This window comes from Capra hircus, chromosome 11, assembly GCF_001704415.2.
Source record: "Capra hircus breed San Clemente chromosome 11, ASM170441v1, whole genome shotgun sequence".
Classification (NCBI taxonomy): domain Eukaryota; kingdom Metazoa; phylum Chordata; class Mammalia; order Artiodactyla; family Bovidae; genus Capra; species Capra hircus.
Genome location: NC_030818.1, coordinates 95,243,365 through 95,263,906, shown reverse-complemented (window position 1 = coordinate 95,263,906; position 20,542 = coordinate 95,243,365). Strand labels below are relative to the sequence as shown.

Genomic DNA, 20,542 nt, shown 5'->3' with positions numbered 1-20,542 from the left:
TTTCTGGAAAAAGAAGTAGTTACTCAGCATTTACTAAGCAACCTTTCCTGGGATCCTGGGATATACTTTAGCCTTGTGGCTTGGGATATTTAGGGCTAAGACCAGATTTGACTGAGAGAAGGACAAAGTTTCATTGGGAACCTAGTCATAATGGGGGTGGGGTGGGGGTGGGGCACAAAACAGATGGGAAACTGATATAAATGACTAAATGTTGGTCTGGAAAGGAGCAGAATGGCTCTTGTGTATCAGTACAAATCCAGGATAGAGATTTTTAGCTTTTTTCATGGGGAGAATGGAAAACAAAATTTTCTAAAACCGGAATTCATGGTCAGTAGCCATGATCATAATTTGTTGTGGAAATCAGACGGCACTGAGATCATAGGGTAGGGAATCTACTTAAGCGGAGGAGTTTAAAAATCCTCTTAGAGCCTTGACTTCTGGAAACTCTGCTTCACTTCATATCTCAATTTTAAAGTATATGAAACTTGAATTGCAGTTGACTAGGAGAAATAATGTTATATTTCATATTTAATTAAAACATTTAATCTGACATTAGTATGTGGTTTCTGTTTTGGGGAAAGGTGAGATGTTGGATTAGAATTGCAGAATTTTGCATTTTTAAGGGCCTCACCTTAATTTTGCCTGTGGGCTTCAAAGTAGACTGGCAGAATCCTCACCAAGATTCAAGTCCCTATTGCACCATGCTGCCGTCCTCTAGTCAAATTGAAACATTCCTAGAGTAATATTTAACTTGCTTTTGTAAAAGACACAGTAGATTATAGTTAGCTGATGTTTGGGCTTGAATTTGTTAACTGGCATTACCCACAAGCTTTTGTTTGTTCACATTTGGGAAAAAAAGAATACTCAGTTTATTTAAGATCCTTTTGTGGTAAATGTGTAACTGTATAGCCAAAAATATAAATAAAGAAGAAAAAAAATCAATATTTAAAAAATTTGTTATGGTAGCCAATCATAGATTGAGGAGTCATTTCTTTTTGCCAAATTCTCTCCTATTGGAGAAAAGCTTGTGAACTGGATCTTCCTTTGTTTTAAAGAAAATTCCTAGACTTGGAGCTAGAGATTGTATTAAAGAATTGTATTCTTCCTTTGTATTAAAGAAAATTCCTAGACTTGGAGCTCTTGCCATAAAGTAGTTTATTTATTTATATATACTTACCAAATTTTGTTGACTGGCAGGATCCTGACCACAATCCAAGCCTCTATTGCACCATGAAACTCACAACAATTGAACAAAGTGGTTATTTTTATCCCCATTTCAGGAATAAGCTATTGGGTAGTTAATTAAACAAAAACAATGGCAAATCTGGGATTTGACTCCAACTCAGACCCATGCCCTTTTTCTCTGCTTCTAAGCTGAACTGTGGTGGCTGTTCAAATATACGGGCTTCACTGGTGGCTCCGTGGTAAAGCATCTGCCTGCCAGTGCGAGAGCCACAGGTTCGTTTGATTCCTGGGTCAGGAAGATCCCCTGGAGAAGGAAATGGCAATCCACTCCAGTATTCTTGCCTGGAAAATCCTAGAGACAGAAGAGTCTGGTGGGCTACAGTCCATGGGGTCACAAAGAGTTGAGCGCGACATCAACTAAACAGCAACAGCTAAAAACATACAAACCTTGCACTAAATTTCAGATTGCTTCTGAACATGCTGACCGAGTGGTGTATCTGTCATTTTAGGAACCAGTCTGTTTGTTTGTTTTATTTTTGGCCAGGTCTTCGTTGCTCTGTGCATGCATGCCTTCTCTCTTTGCAGCAGGTGGGGGCTTCTCTTGTTGCAGTGCGCAGGCATCTTGCTGTGGGGGCTTCTCTTGTTGCAGCGCACAGGCTCGAGGCGCGAGGGCTTTCGTTGTTGCAGCACGCAGACCCAGGCGCTTCTGCTCTCTGGCTCTCGAGCGCCAGCTCGGCAGTTGGGGTGCACGCGCTTAGTTGCCTCTCGGCATGTGGGATCGTCCAAGACTAGGGATCGAACTGGTGTCCCTTGTGTTGCAAGGCAGATTCTTAACCACTGGACTACCAGGGAAACCCCCAATCGGTGTTTCTTGACTCTCCCTTTTTAAAGCAATTTAAGCCACCAGCCAAAGGCTCTAGATTTCTCAGAACATTTCCCTAATCTGTTTAATGTGTTACTTCTGTGAGGCAGGAGGTTTGGGGGTTATTTTTGTATTTTTAGGTAGCTTAGGAGTCTGCTTTTTATTGAACAGTTCTGATAACCTTTCTTTGCCTTTGTGTTGAATTGAATTCAACACATAGAGGGGTTACTTCTAGCAGTGGTTTGGGTTCTTGTAGCTAGAAACCCTTTTGCTAGCCAGATCTGGTTTCTGAGAATCTCGGTAAGACTGTTTGAGAAGGGTAGCCAGATCTAGCCATTCCATTGACTTGTTGTAGGAGGTGGGATTAACATTGTTCTCTGTATCTCCTCAGACCTCCTGCATTAGTGATGATCTGTAAAGTCAGAGACAACATTATTAGCTGATGGTCTCAGGGCTGGATAGAGGGAATATATAGACATGGTTACTGAATTTCATAATCAGGCACCTTTGTGACCACTGGAGGAATTTGTTTTAAGGCAAACATAAAGAGTTCTTCTTTTCCTCAGGGAGTAACATACTACATCTAGGATTATTGTATCAAGCAGTTTATAGGCACAAAATATAAAAAAAGGTTCAAGTTACAGGAAGTAACTAAACTATGTTAGTAATGTTAGGGGATTCCATTCCAGGTCTTTGAGGATGATGTCATGAATGAATTAATAGTTAACTCTCTTATAATCTGCTCTTTGGTGCCATAGATACACCACGAGATTTCTTGGACCCTTGAGGTTAGTTAGTAGTAACTCACATATATAGAGCTTTGACTTTGTCAAGTACTGTGTAAAGTCTTTACATGCACTGTCTCATTTAATCCTTTTAACAGACCTATCAGGTAAGTGCTGTTAATCTCAGTTTGTAGCAGGGCTGGGGCCAATCCTACTTGGGTTGCATCAGCTGAAAGTGTAAAAGGGCTAAGTCTCTAAAGGAAAATCAGAATGCTATTAACAGAAGAGGGAGTGATTGCTAGGCAGGTAAAAGCAATAGATGCCCACTTTATCTGTTTTTCTTGGAACTGTCTTTGTTTTTTTAGTCACTCCCTCTTTATTTGTGTCTGATCTAGTTATTTTGAGTTCCTTATGTTGTTTTCAGAAAATGTTGTTAGACTTTGTCTTTTCTTGAAACCCAGTAAAGTTCTTTCACTTAATGTCCAAATCTGAGGTCCAGAATATAAGTAGTTACTTGCCTACGCCATATGACTAAACCAAAAGTGCCTTTTGAACTATAACTTTCCCATTATACTATTCTGCCTTCCCATGTTTTTGTCCTGTTTTTGAGTCAGTTTATGTTAAGTGTTTGCTTATTCTCAGTTTCATTTCTGGCAGAATGTTCAATATTGGACCCATATGTGTAATGATGAGTGATTTCCTTATTGCCTGGCATCTCTCTACAACTTTTCTGATCCCCAGGCATTTATATAGAGAGGCTTTAAAGTCGCTCTAAGGTGATCCTTTTTAGGCATATCAGTCAGTTTAGCACCTTCCAAACTCTGATTTTCCAGATCAGATTTCCTCACTCAGACATTCCACACACTTTTCAGGCCAGACTTAGATTTTCTGATCCTGTGACTTTCTTCCCTTGATCCAGAGACAGGGTAGTGTTTTCTGTTTTGTTTGTCCTACATTTGAACACCTTGCATATTGTATCAGTGGCAACTGTTGTGGGCATACGAACAGCTCTGTGGATGGATGAGGCACTGTCACTATGCTTGAAGAACTCACTATCTTGTGAAGTGAAGTCGCTCAGTTGCGTCCGACTCTGCGACTGTACCAGGCTCCTCCCTCCATGGGATTCTCCAGGCAAGAGTACTGGAGTGGGTTGCCATTTCCTTCTCCAACTATCTTGTGAAGGAGGCAGTTATTTAAGTTGTGAGCACAGGAGAAGCATCTCCTGTTTTACATGTTTCATTGAAGAATGATGAGTAGTTCTTTACCAAGCGAAGGAGGAGGAAGCGCAGGAAGACAAGGAATGTGGTTTGTTTGGTGAATGTTTAGGATTGCAAGGACTTTGAAAGGGGTGTTTAAACAGTCTGCTATTTGAATCCTTCTCCACATGACTCTCAGTTGCTCTTTTGGCTTCTGGTTGCCTGACTCTGATGACACAAAATACTCTTGTAAACATCTAGTCCTAGTTTTGCACCATTATTTTTGAGTTTACCATTGAGATACTACAGTTGATATTTATTAAACAGCTGCTTTGTACTAGGCTTGTGAGGGATAATGGGGATACAGCTGTGAACGAGACAGGCCAGGTTCCTTCCCCTAGGATAGTAGAACATTATTAGTGGAACAGCCTTATAGTGGCATCAGACATTGAACAAGTAATTCCTTGTTGATGAGTGCGCAAAGCATTGTAGATAGTTATTATAGGGAGCTTTGACCTTTTGTGTGAGATGAGGGTAAAGGAGGCAAGAAAAAGCTTTTCTGAGGAAATATTTAAACTGAGGGTGGGTCAAAGCAAACTGGAGAGAGTAAGCAGTCATTCCAGAAACTAGAACTTTGATCAACTGTGTATCGAACCCCTATTGTCTATTTGCCACTCACTGTGCTTGATTTTTCTCTTCAGTGTGATAGTTGTACACCAATCGGAAAGATGTAGCTTAGAGTTTTGGGGCCTGAAATGTGTTTTGAGGGCTGTTTATTCCAACCTGAATAGTATACTCATTAATGAAAGAATTGCTTCTATTTGTGTGTATAGGTAAAATTCTTCTGCAGTTATGAAAATTTTAAGTAAAATTACCCTGTTTGATGTTTTATAAGTTCATTTTTTTTGTTTTTATAAGTTCATATGTTTTGCTTTCTTTTGGAAAATAATTGATAGCATAAGTAGAACATGACAAATATTAAATGCATTGTAAATTTAGTACAAAGTATGATAGCTCAGCTGGTAAAGAATCCACCTGCAGTGCAGGAGACCCCAGTTAAATTCCTGGGTCAGGAAGATCTCCTGGAGAAGGGATAGGCTACCTACTCCAGTATTCTTGGGCTTCCCTGGTGGCTCAGTTGATAAAGAATCTGCCTATAGTGTGGGAGACCTGGGTTCAATCCCTGGGTTGGGAAGATCCCCTGGAGAAGAGAGAGGCTACCCACAGTATTTTGACTTGGAGAATTCCATGGACTGTATAGTCCATGGGGTTGCAAAGAGCTGGATATGAGGGAGCAACTTTCAACATATGTATTACATATGTATACATATTGCACATGTTTTATTATAACTAACTTTGGCATGCTTACTCATGGTTGCTTATACTGTTGTTTATTGAGCTCCTCCGTGCCAGAGACTGTGCTAAATAAGCATTTTATATCGTTATCTCACTTAATCTTCATTACTGCTCCATGAGAAGTGCTGTTACCATCTCCATTTTTTTATATAAAAATGATGAAATCGAGGCTCAAAGAAGGATCTACAGTAGCTAAATATTATAGAGCCAGGATTCAAATGCAAATTTGACTTATGAGTCTAGGTGTTTTTTTTTACTGTATGATACTTTTCATATTTGGAGGTACCTTGGAGTAATTCATGAATTATAATCTTTTTTTTCCTATTTTTTTCTCTTCAGGCTTTTGTCAGGACGAATTGGCAGAGCTCAACTCAAGCACTAGTAAGTTCTAAATGTTCTAGTGTTAATGGGTAAGAAAAGCATATGTGTGTGTACTTTTAAATGTGTAACTTAAGGTGTCGTTTATAGGCCTATTCACAGATTTTATTTCACTTTATGATTATGGGGAGGACATTCTTTTTTCTACTTATATTTTATTTTATTTTTCCTAATACTTTTTGATGGTCAGACTCTAGCCATTTAATAGAAAATTTTTTGCTGAAAATTTCTGTTTAATGCTAGTCTTGTTTTCCATCATCCCATGAAGCTACCACTGACAAAAATTGTGCTTTCATTTATGTATACATACAAGCATATACCCACAACCACGTTTTGAAAGTATTGACTAATTTTGACATTTCTTTCAAAGAAGGATTAGGTAAAGGTTTAGATATTTATAGATCATAACCTTCATACCACAGTTTAATTTCTAAGCATCTTCATCTACATTCTTAAGTTTAAGGTACGAGAATGACCGTTCCAAAATATTAATTAAATGATGCTTTTCATCTGTGTTTATAGTGCTCTCATAATGTCACAGACACCATTCTGGGTGGTGGACATGGGAATGTTCAGTGTATACACATATGATTTTGCCGTAATATTAAAAGGTCAAATGATACTTTAGATTGAGACTCTATTAAATGATCTAGAGTTATTTTTTCTAGTTCTTGTATTTTTTAGGGTTATGAGGCTGGTTATTTGTTACCATTCTGTTGTTGAGGTAAGCGATAAAGTTCACCTTCTCACCATCCTGACTAACAGCTGTGGACCTTCTCATATTTCCCTCACACACCTTAATAGTATAAAATTCATGTTTGTTCAACTAATAGTTACTTATTGCAAAACAAAAGTAAGTCTCATAATGATTATCAAACATTAAGGAAATAGGTTTTTCTTTCTAGAAGTCATAAAGTTCTGAATCAGCTTTGTAGGTAACACTGGATATTACTTTATAAGATATTATAGGTTTGGTTTACCCCACCTTCCTACCTCACATCCCAGTACCTATGAGGGAACACACTGTTTTCACTTTGTCTTTCTTTTATGAATAGCTGTCATTTAGGAGGAGGAAAAAGTAAATTCTTGAGTCATGGGCCTTTCTTAGAAGCACTTTTTAGAATTTGTCATTCTTGCCTGCTCTGGGTCTTCCTTGTGGCACATGGGCTTTCTCTAGTTGTGGCAAATGGGCTACTCTCTAGTTGGAATAAATGGGCTTCTCATTGCAGTGGCTTCTTTTGTTGGAGAGCATGGGCTGTAGGTATGCAGGCTTCAGTAGTTGTAACCCTCAGGCTCAGCAGTTGTGGCACTGGGCCTACTTGCTCTGTGGCACGTGGGATCTTCCTGGACCAGGAAGTGAGCTTGTGTCCCCTGCATTGGCAGGCAGACTCCCAGCCTCTGGACCACCAGTGGGAAGCCCCACTTAGAAGAATTTTCTAACACTAGGAAGGATACTGACATGCCTTGTGATCTTTGAGATAGAACTACACATAAAACAAGCCAGATAATTGAGAACTCAATTTAATATTGAATGTTTTCTGCTCAGGCCCAGTTCTAGGCTCCAGGGATACAAAAATAAATCAATCAAAGTCCCACTCTCATTTGTTAACAGTCTATCAGAAAACCTTTCCTAGTCTGAAATTATTTTAAAATGCAGTTTTTTAAGCATACGGGACCCAAATTTATTCTTCATTTAGTAGCAATTAAAAATATTCATGCCAATCTTCTAGGAAAGGTACTTGATATTCTTAGGAAGATTATTTTTGGATTTTTCTTCCTGCTGACCCAAGTAATTCTAACTCATTTAACATTTCTGCATAGAATCCCTGTCTAGATATTGTGCTTTATAGATCTCTCCATTCCATGAGAATGAGCAGATACTGAATCATAATTTTATTAATATATGTCAGTATGGAATGAGAGTTTCCTAAAAAAATCATTTTTTTTAAAAAATTGTACTTAGCTTATGTGGCCAATATTTTCAGTAGTCCCTATGTTATTTTTGTGAATTTATTAGTGTTTTTGGTCTGTCTCTTTGAAATACATAAAGATCTGACATTATAATAATGAGTAGGCAGAAACAGAAGTTTATCATCCTGTCTGAATCAATCTTGGGGTTCAAATGAGCATGCTCAGTCCTACTGTATAATAGGAAACCTCAAGAATGAAATGGGCTATACACGTGTATTACATTGATTATGGTTGTTGATATTACAAATTCTATGGCTTCTGATTGGGAAGGAGTAAAGTCTCCTATGTTAATACCTCATGACTTTTGTGCATTAGATGGAGGACAGTAGGGTTTTCTTTGTGATGAATCTTTGGAATTTAGAGGCTCCAGTGTCTCCCTTACTCCTCAAATTCCTGATAGGGAAGGCCTGCTCATTCTTGCTTATTTTGGACCAAGAAATACCATTGTTGCTGATTTCCCATTTTGCTTGTCAGTGGTTGTAGACAGCAAGTTTTGGACATGTGGTATGTATTGGAACTGGATGAGGAAAACCAATTTTGTCCAATTCATACGGCCCCCGCCTCCCTTTTCAGTGGTAGAGCAGATGGGTAGCCATGCTTAGAATATGGGCGGCTGTTCACACTCTGGCCGCCTTCCTATGATTCCTGGGCTTCCTGGAGTCCAATGTTATGGCACAGGTTCAGGCTAAGTTCATTTCTACAAGAAGCATCTCTGTACCCTGCCTATTAGCATAAGCTAGGGACAAGGGCAGTCAAAGGTCAAGAGAAGTTCAAAACAGCATAACCTTTCTCTGCTTCTGTTTCCAAATAACCCCAGTCCGCCCTGCTCCCCGAGTTTTTTTTTCCTCAGCCATCATGTTTACTGTGTAGTTGTAAAACTCAAGAGAACAACGACTGACTTGATACAAGGGAAGTTAGAGAATAGAAGTCATTGTTGCTTAAAACAGGAGAAATAATTGATTTATGTTTGGGGGCCAATTAGGCTATAAAACAGGAACAGTAAAGGGACCTATGACTTCAGGACAGCTACTTGCTCTGATTTCTGTCCCACAGACAAGAGGCTCCCCAATAAAGGCTGTCAGCTTTCTAGGCTAAATTATTAATTCCTTTCATGCCTCTCAGGGATTGTAAACAGCACATAATACAGGAAAACAATTGATACTGTTCAGTTATTGGCCAGATAGAGGGTCAAAGGGTAAATAGTTGGATTAGCAACAGCTGTTCTTCTTCCCTAGTCAGACTTTGTCCCTTATTACATTTCAGCAAATCCATTCCTTGATTTTTGGCCTTTGAATAGTTAAATCCATTCCTCTTCTTATAAAATAATCCTATAAGTAATTGGAGAATGGATATTGACCAAAATTGAAAATACTGATATTTTAATTCAGTTTCTGTAGTTGAAGGTGAGCATTCTTTTTGGTATGTGCTGACTGTGGTGGTTTGTTGTCCAAAGGGTGTTATCCCAAGGAAAGTAACAACTTGAAGTTTAGACAGATTAGTAGCTTTTTAGCTGTTTATACCATCTGCTTGAGGATTTTCTTGTAGCTTGATTAAAAGACAGAAATTGCCTTTATTTAAACTGTTGGTAGGATAATGCATGCTAATTGTGGAAAACACTAAAAGAAAAATACAAACACCCCTAATTCCACCGCCTGGAAATAACCATTGTTTCTTATTTGAGAATATGTCCTTCCAGTTTGTGTCTGAACTTTTTATGTGGTTAGAAATCATATATACAATTTTGTCTACTGTTTATTGCTCCCCCACTCAGCATTACATTGGGAATGTCCAAGTCATGAAAAATTTTTCATAAATCTTTTTAATGGCAAGATTTACCGTGGTTTATTTAACCATTTTCCTACTGTTGGACATTTCAGTTGTTTCCAGTTTTTTCTTCATTATAAGTAATACCACAATGAATATAATTTTATATAAATTTTTTGTCTGCATTTTAAGTGAGCCCTTAGGTTTTTATTTAATATAAGCCAGAATTCTTCCGAATTAAGAGCATGGACTCTGGCTCAAGATTGCTTGAGTTCTGTAATCTTGGCTAAATTATTTAACCTCTCTGTGCCTCAGTACTCTCTTCTATTGTATGGGGACAATGAAAAAGTATTTCTACTTGACAAGGCTGTTGTGAAGATTAAATGAAGTAATAACAGGCATTTGGAATAACGCTTGGTAAATGATAAACACTATTGTTTTTGCTGTTCAGTTACTAAGTTGTGTCTGACTGTGACCCTATGGACTGTAGCATACCAGACTCCCCTGTTCTTTACGATCTCCTAGAGTTTGCTTAAATTCATGTCCATGAGTCAGTGATGCTATCTGACCATCTCCTCCTCTGTTACCCTCTTCTCCTTTTGTCTTCAGTCTTTCCCAGCATCAGGATCTTTTCCAGTGAATTCACTCTTTGCATCAGGTGGCCACAGTATTGGAGCTTCAGCTTCAGATATGAATATTCAGGGTTGATTTCCTTTAGGATTGACTGCTTTGATCTCCTTGCAGCTCAAGGGACTCTTAAGAGTCTTCTCCAGAATTGCAGTTCAAAAGCATCGGTTCTTCAGTGCTCAGTCTTTGTGGTCCAACTCTCACATCTGTACATGACTGCTGGGAAGACCATAGCTTTGGCTACACGGACCTTTGTCAGCAAAGTGATGTCTCTGCTTTTTAGTATGCTGTCTAGGTTTGTCATAGCTTTCCTTCCAAGGAGAACGTGTCATTCAGTTTCATGGCTGCAGTCACCACTGGCAGTGTTTTTGGAGCCCAAGAAAATAAAATCTTACACTGCTTCTGTTTTTCCCCTTCTATTTGCTATGAAGTGATGGAATCGGATGCCATGATCTCAGTTTTTTGAGTGCTGAGTTTCAAGCCAGCTTTTCACTCTCCTCTTTCAGTCTCATCAAAGGCTCTTTAGTTCCTCTTTGTTTTCTGTATATCTGAGGTTGATATTTCTCTCTGTAGTTTTGATTTCAGCTTGTGATTTCATCCAGCCCAGCATTTCTCATGGTGTCCTCTGCATAGAAGTTAAATGAACTGAGTGACAGTATATAACCTTGTCTTACTCTTTTCCCAATTTTGAACCAGTCCATTGTTCCATGTCCGGTTCTAACTGTTGCTTCTTGACCAACATACAGATTTCTCAAGAGACAGGTACGCTGGTCTGGTATTCCCATCTCTTTAAGTGTTTCTACAGTTCGTTGTGACCCACACAGTCAAAGGCTTTCGAGTAGATGTTTTTCTGTGTAGCATAATGTTGAAAGTCTCAGTCTCTCTGTACTACTGGCTGTTGTAACCACTTTATTCAATTAAACTAGCCTGTGTTTCTTGACACAAAGATAAATCATTCCAGATGTTAGCAGGTGTAAGTTACTACTTCAAGTAAGTAGTTTCCTCCAAGGAGCAGAGCTTATGTATTGCTGGCCAAGGCTATTCTTTACCATCTGGTTGACTGTTTGGGTGTTTGGACCCCTTCCTCCAACAGCAGCAGGTAACCCAGATGACCATCTGCCAGCCCATTTATTTAACCTCTTAGGAAACTAAAGAAGTTAACCCTCTGTTTATTCAAAATAAATAACTCAGATTGTGCACGTGCTCTTTGGTCAGTAGCAAGGTCTTATAGAGAGCATGCTGAGGAAGAAATTTGTATCATTAAAAATCTACCATTACCATTTTAAAAGGACTGCATAGTTGGGATTCTTCCTGACACAAACTTTAAAACACACACACACACCCACACACACACACCCACACACCCACCCCTCCCCCCATACACATACATACATATCTCCCCATTACTGATTAAATACCTGGGTAAATGAGCATTTTAGAAGAGACTTGAGAGTTAAATTAATGTTTGCACTCTCTTGCCATACTGATAGATTCCCACCAGGCAGAGATTCATGAGTGATGTGGGAGGAACAGGCAATTTAAAACACAGCTTCAGAGTGAAACAACTTAATACTACTAGTTTGCTCTGGCTTCACGTTCATCTGTCAGGTGTTTTGGGATCCCAAGGAGACTTTTTGTTGATTCTTCAGGCTATAAGAGAGAAATGTACATCTCAGCTAGAATACCCAATTTTGGACTAGGTTCATTCCAAAATTCCAACATTCTGTGTTGTGTCCTATCAGTCTATTCCTAGTTGTCAAACTGTATATTACAATTTTTGATTTGAGAAAACAGTTCATATAAGCCCAAGTGTGGTCTGCAGATAATGAACTTAAGGCTGGGTGTTAGAGATCAAAGAAAACGAACATTTACTGGGTGTTCCTTATGTACTAGGTACTCTGAGCATGTTCAGTGGGAGTGAGGAGGGTTGGTTATAGCATTTAAAATTACCTAAATTTAAGTTTGACTTTGTAATACCTACCTCATTGTTTCTTTCCCTTCTCACTTCTCTTTTTCCCTTTGATGTGTGTGCCAAGCTAAGACTCAGTTCCTGCCGTCAAGGGACTCTGATTTAATCAGGAATGACAGACACAAAACATGATATGTGGCTTTTACTCCATAAAAATAAAAATAATGATAATAATAGTAATAATGGCTAATATTTGTTACACACTAAATGCTTCATGTGCATTTTTCAATAAGCACTCATGAAACCTATTGAAAAGATACTGTTCCTATCTTACAGACCAGAGTGCTGAGGCCTGGAGAGGTTAAATGACTCACCCCAATGTACACAGTGGAGAAATATCTGGGACTTCAGAGCTGCTGTTTTAATGAATCTTCTATCCTGTTTCTGGCTCTCTTGACTGTGACAAATCTCAGATGCTAATGGAAGAGTTTAAGGCAATATAATGATTTATAACATATAATGGGGCCTTTTGTGTCCAGAATAAAGACTATTTTCTAAGTGTCATTTGGGCTCTTTTGCATATATTAGAATTATTTTGGATGTAAAGTAAAGTAATTTTCTATGGAATAGGTTCCCAAAGAGATTTCTTCTGTAGTTCAGGATTATTTGCACCATTTATTATCAAATGGGTTCTTTCCTGAAACAAATGAAGATAAGTTCACAAATCTGCCTTGGTTTCCCTTTTTGTGTCACCTTTCCTTCAGAACATTCTGGTTGTGATATTGGTATTTCACATTCATAACAGTTCCAAGAGCCTTGATTCCAAAGCTTCAGCAAAATCTGCTAGGTCACTGCAAGATCAGGTCTCCTGAATGTGGCCTTTTGCTGAGGAGTTCCTTGCTGATAAGGATTCTTTTGAACAGGATGGGGGTGGGATGAGAGCCAGGGTTTAGGCTGAGCGCTCATCCCCTTGACCTCTGCCCCTATTTCAGAGTTTATACTGACTTGGTAGGGACTCCCTATGGAGCCAACAGTTTAGGACTTGTTTACAGTTGATGAAAAGATAGTTGCATTCAAAGGCTGTTTTTGGGCCCTTGAAGAGTCATGGATCTCTGCTATTATCTTTGGTGGGTTCAGGGAATGCTTGAACATCTGGGTCTGGAGATTTGTAATAGATGACTAAGAAGGAATGAGAAGAAACTCTGAAATTAGATAGGTTGCTGAAATTATTTCTGTGGGAGCAGTATTGCAGTAATATTTTGAGAGCAGAGAAAGATTTCTATAAACCTGTTTTAATTTAAAAAAAAAAAGCGGAAGATGACTGTTTAAATTCAGTATATGATAACAAAGGGAATGTGTGGGAATTCTTTTCTTTCTTTTTTGATGTCTCACCAAAGAGAAAATTTTTTGTGTTAGGCAAATGTGTTAGGTAGTGGAGGCAAACCTTGGATTATTAAATCCTCCTTTTCAGAGTTATACAGAGGTTTACAAATTGGTATTTTCTCTAAAAATCTTGTGGTTCTCTATGTTGAGGAGAGTATAGCAATTGAATCCCAATCAGTCCTCATAAGTGTTTTCTGGGCACAGAGATCAGTTAAGATGACTCTTAGCTTCTGTACCTGAAGTTACATTTCTTCGTTTTTATTTTTTTGGTCCAGTATTTGTTGTAGATGTGAATCTGGAAGAAGAAAAGAAGCATCTTTCTTTAAAAGGTGCTGACAATATGAACCAAAATTAAATTTTAATAGGTATACCCTCTGTTGGTAAACATAGGGAAGGATAAAGTTCATGAATAAAAAGATTCAAAGTGAAAATGTTATATCGTTTTCACCTTAGCGTGAAATTCCATGAGCTAAATGTAATCTGGCCTATAGAGCTATTTTGTTTGACTAGTTGGATATTTAAATAAAAACATATTAGTTGTCAACATTTAAAACCTGCAAGATTTTTGTGAGAATTTGGATTTCTGGCCTTCTTGATAAATTGGATGGTTCAACTGTAGGCCCAGATTTCTACATGGGATCTGTTGGCTGCCTCTTTAAATGAGCATGTGCTCAGGTTTGTCACAAACCTGCATGACCTCTTTGATATACTTACGTTTCCTTCTAGTCTTCTGTAAGCATGTGAGTTTGCAATTCCTGCATTAAAAAATAATTGTCAGTGCAGATGAAGATGTGCGAAAATGAGAAAGAAGTTTATGAGTATAATCTAATAATATCTGTCAACACTAAAAATGTTTGAGTTTATTCTCGCAGATTTAGCAGTTTAAAATTTAAACTTTTTAAATTCAAATTTGCAGATTTAGCAGTTAACCCATCTGGGTATTTATCCTATAAAAAATGACAGGTGTGCAAAATGTATATTCACAGATATTCTTTTCAGCATTTATAATAGCAAAAAAAAAAAAAAGGAATAGCTCAGAAATTTAATAGGGGACTTGTTACGTGGATTGTAGTTATCCATGTAGTGAAATACTGTAGAATCGTTAAGGAGAAGGTAAATTTTAGTCTGGAAGAAGATACACTGAACTGTTAACAGTGATGTCTTTGGGCAAATGGTATCACAGAGTAATATTCACTATTACTGTGTTTTAATTTTTTAAAATTTTTTATTGGCTGCACCATATTTTACAGGATCTTAGTTCTCAGTTCAAGAACCAAACCCTGGCCCTTGGCAGTGAAAGTGTGGAGTCCTAAGCATTGGATCACCAGGGAATTGACCTTAATTTTTTTTTTTTTAATGAGGTTCTTATGTTAAGAAATGAGATACAGATTTTTTAAAAATCTACTGGCTCTCATTTCAGCTGCCAAGTTTCTAAGGCTATTCTGCCAAATTGAGCCACCCAGGCTACAGTTTCCCATTTAGATCACAGATTTTACATTCAGAATTCTCTTATCTTGAAATTACTTTAAGGAATGAGGATTAGTATCCTCAAGTATCAGAAACTGTCTTGAAGCTCAGGAACAGGGTAAAAGCTTAGAGCAGCATTTTCAGGCTTCTGCTTTCAGCCTTGCCTTCATTCACTAATCATGGCATCAGAATTGGCCTACTTTTTATCCTACTGTCAAGAATGTAGGGAGCCTTAAGTAAGCTGCTCATATGAATTGTGCTGCTCTGGAGGTTGCAGGGTTATGTTGCTAAAAGTGAACCTAATGGACATGGTGTAGTGGAAAAAATATGAGAGTTTGCATCTTGGCTTTTGCCAGTTCTTGCTAGGTGATCATAGGCAACCTGTGAAGTTCAGTTTCTTCATCCATAAAACACTAATAATCCCTGTTAGGGGTTGTTTTTAAAAAATTAGTCAGATAATACAAGTGAATTGCCCAGCATTTAGCTGCTCCAGCTGTTCTTGAATGTTTCTTCACTGCTGAAATATATGAAGTTTCTAACTTTTTAGGCTAATATTTAGTGAGCATTTACTATATGCTTATGGTTTTAAAACTTTGTCTCCTTTTTCTTTCAACTCTGTGAAGCTGTTCTCAACTTTGGTTCTCCTCATTTTATAGATAAGGAAACTGACAGTTTAACACTTTGCCAAGATCACACAGCAGTTAAGTGGCAAAACTGAAGCCTCTGTGAGTCCAAAGCCAATGTACTTATTATAATTTTAAAATAGTGGAATGATATACTTACAGTGAAATATTAAGTGTAAGATTCAAGAAGTTTTCACAAATGTATGTACCCTTGAAATTTATATTCCATCTAGATGTAGAACACTGCCATCCCTTCAGAAAATTCCTTTAGGCTTTTTTCAGTTGATCATACGATTTTGCCCCCAGGAATCAGTAACTTCTGACTTCTGCCATGATAGATTAGTTTGTCTGTTCTAGTGTTTTTCAGCATAATGTTTTAGACTCATCCATGTTGTTTCAAGTGTTACTAATTCTCTTTATTGCTGAGTAGTAGTCCATTGTTTATATCATAGTTGATCTGTTTATCTGTTGATACCTAGTCTCCTTCTGGGTCCAGCCTACTAGGAATAAAGCAGCTATGAATATTCTTGTACATGGTTTTTGTGGATATATTTTTATTTCTCTTAAACATATCTAGGAATTGTTGAGTCTGATAGTAACTTTGTGTTAAACTTTTATGAACTTGTCAGTTTTCCAAATTGTGTATGCATTTTGCAATTCCATTAGTATGAGTTCTAATAGTTCCACATCCTTGTAGATGTTTGGTGTTGTAAACTTTTAAATTTTAATTATTCTAGTGAGCAAAAATGTGTTTTTAATTTGCATTTCCCTTATGACTATGTTGGTCACTTTTTCACACCCTTACTGGCCATTCGTGTTTCCTTTTTAGAAATTTCTATTCAAAATCTTTTGATAATTTAAGAAATCATGTTCTTTGTACTGTTATTGAATTGTGGATATTTTTTATTATGTTACAAGTCTTTCATCAAGTATATATGTTGGGAATTTTTCTCCCAATCTGTGGCTTTCTCTTTTATTTTATTAAACATGACTTTTGATTAATAAAAGTTGTACATTTTTATGAAGTTCTGTTTATTAATTTTTTTCTTTTATAATCAATGCCTTCTGTATCCTCCCTAAGAAATCTTGGCCTAACCTGAGGTTTCTGAGGTATTATCCTGCTTTCTACTAGAAACTTTATGGTTTTAGCTTTATTAAAATTAGGTGGTTTTTTTTGTTATGGTATAAGATAGGAATCAGAGTCTTTTTATATGAATATTTATGTTACAGCACTTTTTGTTGATAAGACTTTCCCATTGAGTTTTTAATATGCTTGCTGAAAAATAATTTGATCTTCTTATGTATGATCTATTTGTAGACTCTTACTTTCTTCAGTAATCTATTTATAATACCACAATATTTTGAATGCTATAGTTGTATAGTAAATCTTAAAATTCTGCAACTCCATTCTTCCTTTTCAGAGATATTTTAGCTGTTTTAGCTATTCCAGGGTTTTGTTTTAATTTCCTTATACAGTTTAGAATCAGCTTATCAAAAAAAAATTTTTTTTTAAACAAAGCCTGCTGAGATTTTGGATTTCACTGATCTTATCAGTTTGGAGAGACTTGTTATTTTAGAATTGAATCTTCTAGTCTATTAATTCAGTATATTTTCCCACTTATTCAGAACTTTATTTTTTCTTAGTGATGTTTTAAAAGATTAGCGTTGAGATCTTGTACCTCTTTCTTTAAACTTATCCCTGAGTATTATTTTTTTTAATGCTGTAGTAAATCATATTATTTAAAAATTTTATTTTCCATTTGTGTGTTGCTAGTGTATAGAAGTGCAATTGATTTTTGTATATTGAGATTGTATCATACAACATTGTTAAATTTGTTTACTACTTCTAATAACTTTAAAAATAAATTCTTTGAGACTTTTAATGTGTGTGACTATGAATAAAGACAGTTTTACTTTTTTGATGTTTATGACTTTTATTTTTCTTACCTTATAGCACTGGCTAAGATTTGCAGTCCAATAGTAGATAGAAATGTTGGGGATGACCTTCTTGTCTTGTTTTTGATCTTTGAGGAAAAGAGTTCAGTGTTTCACTATCACATATGATGTTAGCTATAGTGTTGTTTTTTTTAATTGTGGTGAAACATACAAACCAAAACATTTATTATCTTAACCATTTTTTCTTCTTTTTTATTGAAGGAGAATTGCTTTACAGAATTTTGTTGTTTTCTGTCAACTGTTTTTTAAATGTACAGTTTAGAGTCATTTCTACACTCATACTGTTATGCAACCATCATCACCACCATCCATACACAGGTCTCTTTTTATCTTGCAGAAATGAAGTGAAGTTGCTCAGTCGTGTCCAACTCTTTGCGACCCATAGACTGTAGTGTACCAGGATACTCTGTCCATGGGATTTTCCAGGCAGCAGTAGTGGAGTGGATTGCCATTTCCTTCTCCAGGGGATCTTCCCAACCCAGGGCTCGAACCCAGGTCTCCCGCATTGTAGACAGATGCTTTACCATCTGAGCCACCAGGGAAGTCCTGGAAATGCAGAAATGAACCTGTAACTATTAACAGTATTTCCCCATTCTCCAGACCCTGGCATCCGCTGTTCTACTTTCTGTCTCTGTGAATTTGGCTAATCTAGGTATCCCATATAAGTGGAGTCATACTGTATTTGTCCTTTTGTGCCTGAGTTCTTTACTTAGCATACTATTTTCATGGTTGATCCATGTTGTAGCATGTCAGAATTTCCTTCCTTTTTAAGACTGACTGATCTTCCATTGTTTGTTATATACCGCATTTGTCTATCCATACATCTGTTGATGGATCCTTGGGTTGCTTATACCTTCTACCTATCGGGAATATTATGAATAATGCTGCTATGAATATTGAGTGTACAAATAGCTCAAGTCCATATTTTCAGTTCTTTTAGGTATATAGCCTAAAAGATCCTATTATAATTCTATTTTTACTTTTTTTAGGAAGCACCATATTGCTTTTTTCTATAGTGGCTCTACCATGTAAAGTGCCACAGGTTCTAATTTTTCTGCATCCTCCTATTTTTTGTGTTTTTGATAGTATCACACATACCTTATGAGTGTGAGTATCTCATTGTGGTTTTGATTGCATTTGTTATTTTGTTGTTTTAGTTCCACAAGTTCTTTAAATATTATGGATTATTCCTTATCAAGTATATTATTTGCAGATATTTTTCTTCCAATTTATGGATTGACTTTTCACTGTTGATTGTGTCCTTTCATATAAAGAAGATTTAAATTTTGATGTACAGTTTACTGATTTTTTCTTCTGTTGTCTGTGTCATAGCCAAGAAATCATTGCCCAGTCCAATGCCAGGAATCTTTCCCCGTTTGTTTTCCTCTAAAAGTTTTATACATTTTGGTCTTCGTTCTGTTTTGAGTTGATTTTTGTATAATATGGTAATGTTCATAGTCATTCTTTTGCATGTAGATACTCGCTTGTTCCATCACTGCTGAAAAGATTGTCCTTTCCTCATTGAATGGTCTTGGCAACCTTGTTAAAAGTCATTGATCATATATGTGAGAGCTTATTTCAGGGCTTTCTATTCTGTTTCTTTTGTCTGTGTGTCTGTCTTTATCCCACATTGTTTTGAGTACAGTAGCTTTATAGTAAGTTTTGAAATCTGGAAGTTACACATTTTTTGAGATGCCCTTTATAAGCTTGAGGAAGTTCCTTTGTATTCCTAGTTCTCAAAAGGTTTTTAGCACAAATGGTGTCAAATTTTTCAAATACTACTTCTGCATCTGTTTAGTTATTTAGACTGTTCATATATATTTAGACTGTTCATATATGAATTTCGAAAACTCAGCCAGCCTTGCAGTACTGGGATAAGCCTCTTATGGTCATGATGTATTCTCATTTTTTTATCTTTATTTAACTCATTGTTTTGAACACAGTCGCTTTTATTTGTGTGAATTTATACTAGTTTTTTGTGTAGGCTTAAACCAACTGGTTTTGGTGTAGGCACTCTTCAGATTTCAAGTCTCCACCTAGTGGTCTCTTCTGGAAGCCCAGTGGTGAGAACCTGGCATAATATGTTGGCATTTATTCCCACTTTGTCCACTAGGTGGCAACAGGTCCTAACTGAAGAGCCAGGAGCAAGGAATGAGACTGAAAAATGGAAAACAATGTTTGTAGAACTGGTAGTTAAACGGAACAGAAAACCAAGATTTTCTTTAAAGTAATACTACTAGTCCTCAAGATTGAGAGAAGGAATGATCCTTTAGCTTATTCCAAGAAACTAATTGGAGTGGAAACTCTTTAATTAGTATCATGGAAATCCATTCTGCTGCCTGACTTCCATTGCCTCTAAAACTGCAAAATGTTAGCTTATTCAATAACTATACAGTTGCTTTTTTTTTTTTTCCAATATTGGGAGAGGAAGAGGAATGTGATAGAGCTGACTATTAACGCAAAGGGATCTGAGTTTGAGGAGTCAGAGTAAGAAGGATGTGCTTCTTTATGCAAGAGCTGACAATTTACTTCCTTGGAGGCTGCAAGAAGAGGTGTTATTAGTACCCTGCCATCCCTTGTGTCTAAGACTTCTTTCTTAGGGTATGAAAAGACTTTTTGAATGTTATAGTTGAAGGTGTGGGTTTTCTTTATAAAAATGGAAATTGGGAGAACAGAAATTTTCCTGGACAAGGATTTGTTTAAGGTAGTAGTGAAAGAACAAGGTCACTTAAAGGGATTTAAGATTCTAAGAAGCCCATAGGTAGAATTATCAGGCTGTGAAAATTAAAGGTAACAGGTGGAATGAGTTTCTAATTCTCCCTGAAGTAGTTGAGAAGAGATTTGAGAGGACAACTAGGCTGAAAGCAATGTGACCTATTGTAGCTTGCTTGATAATGACGATGATGCCAACATTTTTGACCTCAGTGACTTAGTTAGCTTATGAACACAGCTGACTTAGGCAGGACCCCATTATCTACTTAACCTTTCTATTCCTGCTTTCCAGTCGAAAATAATTCGTTGACAATGAACTATTACATACAAATAAATTTGGAGAGAAGATGGTAAGTGTGCATTAGCAGTTGAGATATGGTTCATATTTGAAATGGCATATACATGTCAAAGTCTAATTATAGTACTAG

The 20,542-nt window shown here is 36.9% G+C and overlaps 1 protein-coding gene across 2 annotated transcripts in view; it reads left to right on the top strand.

Moving 5' to 3' along the window:
• The window catches only part of NR6A1 (nuclear receptor subfamily 6 group A member 1), a 220,235-nt gene that overhangs the window by 27,648 nt on the left and 172,045 nt on the right, over nt 1-20,542 (top strand). For both annotated transcript variants that reach the window (XM_018055752.1, XM_018055753.1), the window contains exon 2: nt 5,664-5,705. In XM_018055752.1, the coding sequence (XP_017911241.1) occupies nt 5,664-5,705 (42 nt within the window). The remainder of the gene's footprint in view (nt 1-5,663; nt 5,706-20,542) is intronic.